Raw genomic sequence first — 12797 nt, 5'->3', positions numbered from 1 at the left:
CATTGCAAATTCTTAACGGACATCGAATCAAACAACAGGCTCTACAGCTTCCATTGTAAATTCTTAATAAGATATTTATTTTCTGGTGGCAAATGAAACTGGAAATGGTAAGCTTTTGGATGTATGAAAGGGAAGCCTCAGTTGAAAAATGCAGAAATTGATTCTCAAAGTTATGGCGGGAAATGCTAGTAAACCCAACGGGGAGATGTTCACCAAGTTAAACTGCATATTTTTAAGTGGTTGAAAATTTCGCAACACAGAAAAAAAATACTGCTTTAATCATTTGGTACGGAAATATATTTAGTTGGTAGTTGATTTTGGTGAGGAGGTGAGAACAGCAGTAATGGCGCGCGGCTTGAATTTTAAGTGCCAGGGGTGGGAGACAAATGATTAGCTTATACCTATAAATTGATGAGGCGTATTATTCATTAAAATAATAAGCTCCTACATTTACAGGGAAGTATTCAGTTTTGGCAGCGAGGAGAGAGGCGGCGCCCGGGACATGGAGGGGAGCGGTTCGTGGGACGAGGAGGCCCGCGGGAAAGCCGGCGGTTCAACCGCCTTTCCCGCGCGCCACCTCAGCCCTCCCGCCGCTCCCTCCCTCTTCCCGCCAAAACTGAACATTTCCCCGCGATGTAGCTTGGATTTCCACTTACCTGATTTATGCTAGCTGAAGTTTTCTAACTTAAAACTTGAGTTACACATTTCAAGGCTTCCATTCCCATGGTGTTATCCACTTTGATTTTGCTACGACTAAACTAATTTCTCCACTTGTAGACCTCCGGTGGTGAATATTCATGTTATATGCTGATTATATGTAACACGCCTATTTCAAAACATCTATCCTTAACAGAACCTACATCTGGAATGGCAACGTAAAATGTCGCCGGACTCAAGGGGTTAGGCTTGTGCAAGAAATTATCATCACTACTTTGTTCTCGAAAGTTCACTTATCACCTATTTAATGCTTTCTTCTCTTAACTGGAATGTTTAATCGCGATAATTATCACTCGAAGGCAACATTCAATTAAATGGGTGGTCAGCCACGTTGCAACGCCGTCAATCATGTCTAGTTCCTCCGGCCTTTTCTTCACCTTTCCGTATCAAAGCTTGACACTGCCAACTTTCCTTTACTGGCATTTATAATCCTTAATTGTAAAAGCAATTTTAGTACAACTTACTCGGTTATTCTGGGGATGATGCAGGAGCAGATCCATAAACCCCCATCTTCCACCACGATCAAACTGAAACTGGTTACTGACTTCAAAATTTCCCGGGCTGGGCCCAGGGGGCGACGGGGCGCGCTCTCCCGCCTACCATAGTCACGGCGCGCTGTGATTGGCCGATTCGAATACTTGGCGCCAAAATTAATACAAACGACCAAGAAACTGACAAAGACCCGCTAAGACTACGTAAACTCGAAATGGCAAATGACAGGCCAAATATGGATCTGAAACGTGTTAAGGATATTAGAGTGGACGCTCTGTAATTCAGTTTCCCTTATAATGACCGTCGTAAATCAGTGACCGACTATTCTACAGGGTGGTCAAACATTAAGCAAACTCATTTCCATGTTACCCGGACATACCAGTTACATGTCTTTTTAATCACTTCTAACGGTAATTTAGCACTTCATGCGTTGTAAAATCTTTTATATCTCCACTGCCTACATGGCTGACTGGTACTTCCATGCAGCTGCCAAAACGCCTGCTCTGCATGATTGAGCCGTCCCAACACAAAGATTTCAGAATATTAGCACCACCCTGTATATTCAATTTTCTTTCATTTGGGGCTGCACTGACTTTCACTATACATCCGTGTATTACTCACTTTATTTGTTAACCGCTGTTATTTTTCCCACTTGATGTAGACCTCTAGTAGTGAAGGTAATGATGAAGGTTACATGTAACGCGTTTCAAAGTATCTCAAAAGTAAAGCAGATCTCCAGATTGCAAAACTGAACGTAAAAACCGTCACCGGATTGAAGGGGTTAGGCTGACGCAAATTACTAGCAACTTCGCATTTTTAGTTCTCATCATCAATTAAATACATTTTCCAATCACTTTGCCGTTTCGTACAACCATAAAACCTTAATATGAAAATGTTGTTAGTATGTGTGATTCGAATAAGGGTAACCCACAGGGAAGATGTTCGCCAAAGTTAAATTCCGTATTTTCAGGTGGCTGCAAATTTCGCAACACGTAGAAATAATTTTATCATTTGGTATGTAAATACATTTATAGTTCATTTTGAAGAAGTGGGGAGAACAGCGGTAGCCTAATGGTGAGCGGCTTTAATTCGAAGTGCCAGGGATGGAAGACAAATGATTAGCTTTCTGTATACCTATAAAATGATGAGGCGTATTATTCATTAAAATAGTAAGCTCCTACATCTACGGGGAAATATTCAGTTTTGGCAGGGAGGAAAGAGGCGGTGCCCGGGACATGAAGGGGAGCGGTTCGTGGGGTAAGGAGGAGGCGCGCGAGAAAGCCGGCGGTTCCACCGACTTTCCCGCGCGCCACCTCTGACCTTCCGCCGCTCCCTCCCTCTTCCCGCCAAAACTGAACATTTCCCCGCGATGTATTTCCATTTACACCTGACATACGCTAGCTGAAATTTTTCTAACTTAAAACCGGAGTTACACATTTCAAACCTTCCATTCCCATGGTGTTATCCATTTTCATTTTGCATCTACTTTCTGCACTTGCAGACCTCCGGTAGTGATGTATTCATGTGTATATATGTATGTATAAACACGTTTAAGAATCCTAAACAGGACCTACATCTGGAGATGGCAACGTAAAAATGTCGCCGGATTCATGGCGTTAGGCTAATGGAAAAAAAAAAAAAAAAAAAAAAAAAATCCAATTTTCGAAAGTTCACTCATCACCTATTAATTGCTTTTTTGGGGTGGAATGCTTGATCGCGATAAGGCGATTTACAATTAAAATGGGTGGTCTGCCACGTTCCTCCGGCCGTTCTCTTCTTGCCTTTTCGTATCAAACTTAACACTGCCACCTTTCCTAACACTTACTGTACAATCCTAATAGTAAAAATCTTAGAACTTACTCGGTTATTCTGGGGATAATGTAGGAACAGGTCCCCGCACCCCCTCCCCACACGTCTAACTGAATACTGAAACCGAGTTCAAATTTTCTGATAAGGGGACGCGCTCTCCCGCCCAGTCACGGTTAGGTGGCTCCGCCCACCTAATCCCCCCCCCCTTGATATTAACCGACTTAATCGCATAACCTAAAACACGTAAATCTTACCATTTTGCTTTAGTCGATGGTTGCGGTTCTTGGATGTTGGAATTTTCAAGACTGAATGGAATTCGGGGCAGACTGGAGGATGTTCTCACTCGGACAGGGGAGTATAAGCGTCCACATTACACGTTTGTATTTACGGTAAATACAGGGCAATCTGCTCTTTGGATACTCAACATCTGTTGGTAGAGCTTCATATTTTAAAAAATCGAGCGCTACACCGTCCTCCATGTACAAACTTTTCACGAGATCCCGGTAATTAAAGCAACAACCATCTCACACAGCAGCTATTTCTGAACTGAATTCAGATCCGACTTTCAAGGCACATGTTGACGTAGGTGTCACGTGACATCTTCAAATCTGATTGGTCGGCGCATCTGCACATAGGTGTCACATGACTAAAGAGGTTGAACCTGATTGGTCGGCGCTCCCGTACTTTACTCAAAAATCCTGTCCCCGGCCTCCGGCATGGCCACAATGTTTTATACAAGTTAATAATCATCTGCGACGACTGTTTAGTAAAAACGACAGTGTGAAATGTGTATACTGTTAAAAGGACATTTCAAAGTTCCCTGGTTGTACAAAACGGCAAATTGTCCCTTTTTCTGTCATTCGAACAACCACATATGCACCGCCGGCAAACATATCACGTTCCTCCGGCTTTTCTCCTACAGATTTTTCGTCTTTTTCTTACTTTATCACACACATAACACTGCCGCCTTTCTTTAACACAGCCTTTTAATGGGACTCACCCGCTTTTTCTGGAGATAATGCAGGAGCAGATCCCGATACCCCCTTTCTCCACTACAACCTCAACTGGGCCGAGGAAAGGGGCGCACTCCCCCGCCCCGAGTCACGGCGCGCTGTGATTGGCTGATGTGAATAATTGGCGCCAAAACTATACTCAGATACAAAGGACCAAGAAACTGACAGACTAGCGAGACTAGGTAATCTGAAATGGCAAATGACAGGCCATCAATGGATCTGAAACATGTTAAGGATATTATTCATTAGAGTGGACGCTCTGTAATTCAAAGTTACCCTTATAATGACCGTCGTAAATCAGTGGCCTATTCTACAGGGTGGTCAAATATTATCAAACTCATTTCTGCATTACCCGGACATACCAGTTACATGTCTTTAATCACTTCTAACGGTACTAACACTTCAGGCGTTGTAAAATCTGCTTTTTTTACCTCCACTGCCTACATGGCTGACTGGTACTACCATGCAGCTGTCAAAACGCCTGCTCTGAATGATTGCGCCGTCCCCCCAACACAAAGATTTCAGGTCAATATTAGCACCACCCTGCATATTCAATTTTCATTCTGGGCGGCACTGATTTTCACTACAGTATACATCCCAGTGTATTGTTCACTTTATTTGTTACCGCTGTTGTTTTTCCCACTTGCAGACCTCAAGCAGTGAAGGTAATGATGAAGGCTACATATAACGTTTCAAAATATCTATCTTAAAAGTAAATCAAATCTGCAGATAGCAAGAATGAACGTAAAAACCGTCACCGTACCGAAGGGGTTAGGCTGACGCAAATTATTAGCCACTTCTCAATTTTCAAAATTCCAATCACCCATTAATACATTTTCCAATCAATTTGCTTTCTCGTACAAACAGAATTTTATTGTGAAAATTATTTTCTTGTTTTTGTGATTCGATCATTTAAAAAGTTCCCCCCGCCCCTCGACGATAATGGGGGGCCGGTGGGGAATCGGAGGTTTTGGGTAGGGGAAGCGCGTCTGAAACGATTTAAATCCGATAAATCTGAAGGCAAAAATCTATAGAATCAACTAAAAACAGAAAAACATTCCTAATTGGGGTGGCTCCGCCCACCTAACTTTCCTCCCCCCCTCGATATTAACCGACTTAATCGCATAACCTAAAACACGTAAATCTCACCATTTTGCTTTAGTCGATGACTGCAGTTCTTGGATGTTGGAATTTTCAAGACTGAATGGAATTCGAGGCAGACTGGAGGATGTTCTCACTTCCTCGGACAGGGGAGTATAAGCGTCCACATTACACATTTGTATTTACGGTAAATACAGGGCAATCTGCGCTTTGGAGACTCAACATCTGTTGGTAGAGCTTCATATTTTAAAAAATCGAGCGCTACACCGTCCTCCATGTACAAACTTTTCACGAGATCCCGGTAATTAAAGCAACAACCATCTCACACAGCAGCTATTTCTGAACTGAATTCAGATCCGACTTTCAAGGCACATGTTGACGTAGGTGTCACGTGACATCTTCAAATCTGATTGGTCGGCGCATCTGCACATAGGTGTCACATGACTAAAGAGGTTGAACCTGATTGGTCGGCGCTCCCGTACTTTACCCGCCAAAAATCCTGCCCCCGGCCTCCGGCACGGCCACAATGTTTTATACAAGTTAATAATCATCTGCGACGACTGTTTAGTAAAAACGACAGTGTGAAATGTGTATACTGTCAAAAGGACATTTCAAAGTTCCCTGGTTGTACAAAACGGCAAATTGTCCCTTTTTCCGTCATTCGAACAACCACATATGCACCGCCGGCAAACATATCACGTTCCTCCGGCTTTTCTCCAACAGATTTTTCGTCTTTTTCTTACTTTATCACACACACAACACTGCCGCCTTTCTTTAACACAGTCTTTTAATGGGACTTACCCGCTTTTTCTGGAGATAATGCAGGAGCAGATCCCCATACCCGCTTCTTCCACTACAGTCAACCTCAACTGGGCCGGGAAAGGGGCGCACTCCCCCCCGCCCCGAGTCACGGCGCGCTGTGATTGGCCGATTCGAATGATTGGCGCCAAAACGAATTCCCGAACTACATAAGACTCGGACAGAGACCCGCTAAAAACTAAAGGCCGTATTCTTAAACCTGAAATTGCACATCAAACATGAATCGATCTGAAACGTGTTAATGCTTTTCAAATTAGTGTGGACGCTCTATAATTCAAAGTTTAAATTAAAACGTCTATTGTAAATCAAGTACCAAACTATTACACTGGGTGTGTCAGATAAGCTACTCAATACTCGTGTTCCGGGTACGTACAAGTTACATATATTATGTTCTATATCATTTGTAACGGTACTTAAAACTTTTCATGCTTTATAATGTTTGTTTTTGTACATCCACTGACTACACGGTTGACTGGTAATTTCATGAACCTCCCAAAATGTCTAGCAAATTGAGCCGTCCCCGCAAGACAAGATTGGAGCTCAATATTCGCGTTACCCTGTACAGTACATTCAGATTTTCTCAACGTTCACTTTGGAATACAAATAATCCCCCTTCGTCCCTGGATGTATTATTCTATATATCTGTTACCTGTTATTTTTTTCCACTTTGTGCAGACCTCGAGTAGTGAATGTATTGATGAAGGCTATAGCCTATGTAACGCGTATTTCGTATCTTTCCTAATGTGTACACGAGAAATAGGGTCATCCTCCATGAAAACAAGGGTAATGACTGGAAAGATGCAATATATTAGAAATATAATGATTGGAGAAAAATAATGAAAGGGATACTGGCCAACATGAAAGAAATAAACTCTAAGTGGTGGAAGAAAGCAGAGGAGTATCTGAGAGAAACAGGCTTGACAGAGACGGAATTAAGTGAAATGACGAGGGAGATGGTCAAAGCCAAGACAGAGAGACACATAAATGGATGGAAGAGGTGACACACAAAAGTAGTTTAGTTATATATATAAAAAATGGAAAAGTGAAATAAAAGAGGAAGACATATGTGACAATAGATTCTCCTCAGTTATTCTCTTCAGGGCCAGGACAGTTTACCGCTAAACACAAGAAGACGACACACGGTAGAAAGTATAGGGTGTGAGCTGTGCGAGGCACCAGAGAACCTGGAACACCTATTACTATTTTGCCTAATGTATGGTGAAGAAAGGAAAGCTATTATTGAATTGCAACAACCATATAAAGGAAATATAGAAGAGATTATTTTGAAATTTGTTTACTAGTGAAATAAGGAAGCAAGAAAGGAAGGATTGAACAAGATATGGAGAAAGAGAGCGAAAAAGATAAAGGAGCTGAGAGGGGAAACATAAGGGCATAAAACCAGATTTATAGTGAAAACCAGATGTTTAGTGTATTATTGAAAAAACTCAGACCACAAAGCACCGCAGAATAAAGTAGAAGTAAAAAATAAGAAGAAAGGGAATGCCGATGTAAAGGCTTTACTCCCGTCTCGCAACTGAACTGGGGCCGGATGCACTAACGCAGTTACGGTCCCGTAACTCGCTGCGGGCGGGGTAAAAGGGAGCGGCGTCGCTGATGGTGAACCATCTCTAGACAGCGAAAAACGTAAAAATGTCACTGGACTGAAGGGGATAGGTTGGCACACGAAGTTATTTGCTACTTCTGTTATTCAAAGTTCTCATCACCCATTAAATATTTCTCTTTTCCTTCATTCGAATAGGTAATCGCGATAGTAATTAACATTCTAAGGCGATATTCGTGAGGGAAAATGGGTGGTCAAGTACGACCAGGTTGCAGCGCCGGAAGCAATGTCACTACTTAATCTGTGTCCTGAGTACTCGATCCTGATTGGTTAATAATTGGGGTGTGGTCTGCCGTAAGCTTGGGAGGGCTTGGAGATCTTCTGCTTGTATACTGAGTTTGGGGTTTAGTTCCTTGATATACTGTGCACCTAGTAGGGGGAGGCGTCGTACATCCCCACATGTCAAATTTTCAGTATTTTCGTCCAATATTTTCCTTGTAAGGGCAATTCCGTGTTCGTGTTTGAGGTGGTTTTTAGGTCCTCTAGCTGTTAGGTGGTAACTCAGACGTCGAGACACTTCCATGGTCGCCATGCCCACATAGGCAGAAGTGAGGGCTTCGCAGTTCCCTCGTTGACAAGTAAACCTATAGATTACATGCGACCTCTGAAGTTTGTCTCTCTCCTAGCGGGGGCTGTTCCTTAGTAGAAGGGGACTGGTCTTTGTACTCTTGTAGTATATTACCAGGTTGTCTCTTTTCGGGGCTTAATGGTTTCACATTTCGTTTCACTGTTTGTATTACAATTCTTCTACCTTGTAGGCTGCTGAGAAAGTGGCTCTGTAGCAAAGGTTGATATAATCCTCCTTCTTATGGTTTCTGTCGTTATTCTTGTTGTACCAGTTATGGGTGATTTTCCTTGTTAGTCGGTTGATGTAATTAGAGACGCCATTGCTGATTAATGCTTGTGTAGATAACTGGTACAACACTCAAGTAATAGCAGAAACCACAAGAAGGAGGATGACATCAACCTCCCTCCCTCTCCCTATCTTCCTACCCACCAACCTATTTAATTTACTTAACTGCCTTGTGACCTGCATGCCTGCCTGCCTACCTACCTACCGACCTACGTCCCTCCTTCCTTCCTAAGTGACAATCCGACCTTTTCATCCTCCTTTCCTTCCTTCCTTCTTTTATTTTCTTCGTGACCTTTCAGACATAACTCATTAAGTTCCTTCCATCCTTCCACCCATCTTTCATTCCTTGCTTCTTTCTTTTCTGACCCCTCCTTTCCTTCCTTCCTTTCTTTTTTTTCATTACTTTCATCCTTAGCTTATTCTTTTCTTCCTGACCCTCTTCCTTCCTATCTTCCTTCCTGACATCATTCCTACCTTCCTTCCTTTCTCCCTTCCTTCCTTTCTCCCTTCCTTCCATCTTTCCTAGTTCCTTCCTCCTTTCCATTCTTCCTTTCCTCCTCACTCCCTTTCTTTCTTCTTGACTTCTTCCGTCATTTTCTTCCTCTTCGTTCATTCTCTTCCTTCTTTTCTTTCTTTCTTCTTTCTCTCTGCTACTTCTTACTTCCTGATGTACCCTTCTTGCTTCTTTCCTTCCCTTCCTTCCTTCCCTTCCTTCCTTCATTCCTTCCTTCCCTCTTGTCCTTCCATCATCCTTCCTTCTGTCTTGTTTCTTCTTTCCTCTTTCCCTCCCTCCCTTAACTCCTTCCTTCCTTTTTCCTGCCATCCTTCATTCTTTCCATCCCGACGTTCCTTTCTTTCCTCCCTCTAGGTTCGATTCGAATAATGTAAAACTATAATGAAATAACGATTGAAAAATATTTGTCTTTCACTCAAACGTGAATGTCCCATTATTTCGTGAGTCATCAAAACTGAACTGTGCAAATATGTAAAAATTATATATTTAAATATATTCTCAGAAAGTTGAAAACTATATGGAGAGAAGAATGTATAGCTCTTCGATAAGTGGGCGTTTCTGAAATAATGATAACCCCGCAGGCACCTCAGCAGATAGTCCTGTGACGTCACAGGTAAACACGGATGAGACGCGCAGTAGGACAAGGTGGTTTAAATTCCTGTCATTGCCTTTACACGTGTCATATATCATTGGTATGAATCAACCTATTTTTCTTTGTATATATAAATCATTCAGTGTTTGGCGATAAAGCATTACATATATAGTGTTTCGGGTGTGGCTGGTTATATAAACATTATTGTGAGCTGTATGCCGTGCAACACAGTTCGCCGAGAAAGATAACGCCTCAGCCGACGCAATTGAGCCGACCATTGCTGTCATTTGTCATACTCAGAATTTTGAAGATGGTGCAGTCAATTGTAGTGGAAGGCTTCGATGCGTTTGTGGAGAAAGTGGAGGCCTGCAAATCATCGGGGAAACCAATCTTCGTGTTGTTCTCCGGCTCCAAGGATGCCAGTGGCAAGAGTTGGTGCCCTGATTGTGTTGCCGCTGAGCCTGTTGTCAAAGGGGCGTTATCCAAGGCTCCAGAAGATGCTGTTTTCCTTTACGTAGGCGTAGGTAGTCGAGACTTGTGGAAGGACCCCAACTGTGTGTTTCGCACCGACCCACGCACCAAGCTGAAGTCTGTGCCAACTCTCATGAAGTATGGTGGACCACAAAGGCTGGAAGAAGAACAGTGTGCCAAGGCTGATGTAGTAGAAATGCTTTTTGAAGATGCTTAATTGCTTCTAAATAACTGTTTTCATATAACTGTATTATGTCAAGGGAGTAGAAGTATGTAATTCATGTTTGGAAAGTACAGAATTTCCAAAATAATGTTTAACAGTGAATTTGCACTTATTGAGCTAGGTACCATACCAGATATGATTTTCTGCTACATAGGTACCATTTCAAGTACTGCATTACTGGTATTTATAGTACAGATAATTTCAAAGTACTTAAAGTATTGAGAGGTTGTTATCAACATACAGTATGGTAAGGTACATTAAGAGACCATGTTTATGTATCATCATGATGTTTACACATCCAAGTTACACCTCAACCAGCATTGGTTCATTGTGCCATAAATATTGTGGTGATTGGGTAAGGATTTTTTATTTAAACAGTTTGGTATCATCATGATGTTAACACATCCAAGTTACACCTCAACAAGCTTTTGTTCATGTGCCATAACTATTGTGGTGATTGTATTTCGGTAAGGATTTTTTATTTAAACAGTCTGGTATCGTCATGACATTTACACATCCAAGTTACACATCAATTAGCTTTTGTTCATGTGCCATAAATATTGTGGTGATTGTATTTGAGTAAGGATTTTTTATTTAAACAGTTTGGTAAACTTTGAGGATTATTATGAAAGAGATTGATATGAATGAGGTTGTCCATTGACATACAGTATGGTAAGGTACATTAAGAGACCTTGGTTATTTATCATCATGACATTTACACATCCAAGTTACACCTCAACCATCTTTTATTCATTGTGCCATAAACATTGTAGTGATTGTATTTTATTCATTGTGCCATAAACATTGTGGTGATTGTATATGGGTAAGGATTTTTTATTTAAACCATTTGGTAAACTTTGGGGATTAATATGAATGAGATTTTATAAAATGAGTGCCCACTTTAAAGTGAGTTGTATAGCATTGTTTGAAATAAAGTTATGAATTAAGAGATCTTATGATTGTATCACTCAAGAACTGTTGGTTTGCTGATATGGTACCTTATATTAATAGTTTGGAGTATGGTACCGTACTTGAGTCAGAAGCAGGAATATAATCGGCAATAAACACCATTGCATGCATTATGTTGAATTTCAGAGTAATGGAAGTGGAGAATTGGGTTTAATAATTGTTGTTTAAAACCTACTGGATATAATGAACATTGCGGTATCAAGTGCATTTCTCTCCTTATGTATGGTACTATTTGTTTACCTTCTAATCATTAACTTATAACCCGATTATGACAGTGATAAAGTTATGAATGGCATGATATTGAAAATATTAATGACTGGTATACTGTATAGTCTCATCAGTTTTACGTGCAATCCACAGCAAATGGTTGCCAACCACTTTGGGCTTTTGGGTTGATTATGCCCCAAGATCAGTGTCACCAATGATTTTGACCCTGCTAACCTAAACTAATCTGACCTACCCCTAACCTGATTAACCAGAAAGATGTGGGAACAAATGGGTTTTGGGTCCAAATCAACCTATTGCCCTGTGCACAGAGAAAATGCCATGCTAAAGCTGAAGCACACTGAAACAACCCAGTTGATTAGCATGGAGCAGAATTACTGTACTAGAATTTGTACTGTATTTCATGTGATGTCACAGTACACTGAAGTAGCATGTTGACTGGCGTCGTTTAATCAGGAACAAGAGGATTTTTGTGATGGCTGCATTAGGTTGCTCGTTGGTCTCTAAATAAGGATGTTTTTTCAAATGCAAAACCATATCAGCTTATTTTCGTCAAAGTTTGGTGTTGGAATATATGTACCTGATGAAACTGTAGAACAAATGTTCATAATAGCTTGTGGCTACTTTATGATATGATGGGTCACAGTACCTACAGCTGGAATGGCATAACAAGAATAGCAACAGCAGCATAATACAGTAGCAGTTAAGAATACAGCTAGGCAGACTATACACTCTCACTCCTAATGGCTAGTTAAAACTTTCCACGTCTCAGTGGTTTTATTATTCTTGTCAATGTTATGATTATTCTTTCGTATTTTAGAATTGCAATATTTCAAAGGGTATTAGGCCTAGAGTCTTCAAACTTAGTCATCTTAGTCAGACAGCTTCCCTCTTCTTTTGGCGAAATACGTTAGCAGTCCATCAACCGGATCACCGGATATTATATGGAACACAGAAAAATGTGTGAGCCACACTACCTCAAGACTGCTTAAGCTGGGAAGCTGAAATTTTAATGCAGTATAGCCTTAAGGTGGATCTATTTATCCATCTATTGCCAGACGCCTTAATCCTGTAAAGGATGGGTGCAGTACAGAAAGTAGTATGGTTCTAATCAGTTGATTATTTTCTGTGATTGCCTGCTGTCAAAAATTGGGACTTTTCCAGATATTCCAGATGTCACCTAATTTTCCATGAAGGATAAAAGGTAGAACCACCAAACTTGGTGGACTTATAAACTGTGATGTCCTGAGATGACTTGCATGAAGTCAGCGACCTTGACCTCATGGTCCCTCTATGGCTTGGCTTCTGGTACAGTAGGCAATGGCTGTGGGAAGTTTTTATCAAAAATGTTCTTGCACAACTTAATCGTGTTCAAGTT

General features: G+C 41.3%; 1 protein-coding gene across 1 annotated transcript; it reads left to right on the top strand.

Annotated features, from left to right (window-relative positions):
* The first annotated feature begins 9794 nt into the window (after positions 1–9794).
* On the top strand, positions 9795–11103 carry LOC145405100 (thioredoxin domain-containing protein 17-like). The gene has a single exon (XM_080276619.1). It carries the CDS (start codon positions 9842–9844, stop codon positions 10217–10219), a length of 378 nt encoding a protein of 125 aa, XP_080132745.1. The 5' UTR covers positions 9795–9841; the 3' UTR covers positions 10220–11103.
* Positions 11104–12797: the final 1694 nt, after the last annotated feature.

This window comes from Coenobita brevimanus, chromosome 7, assembly GCF_032717465.1.
Source record: "Coenobita brevimanus isolate Jiangsu-jjx chromosome 7, ASM3271746v2, whole genome shotgun sequence".
Lineage (NCBI taxonomy): Eukaryota > Metazoa > Arthropoda > Malacostraca > Decapoda > Coenobitidae > Coenobita > Coenobita brevimanus.
Note: the sequence above shows the minus strand (reverse complement) of the source record. Positions and strands in the feature narration are given on the sequence as shown.

Bases quoted from the DNA above. Each gene is read 5' to 3' on its own strand.
- LOC145405100 (XM_080276619.1), top strand. From the start codon at position 9,842: ATGGTGCAGTCAATTGTAGTGGAAGGCTTCGATGCGTTTGTGGAGAAA.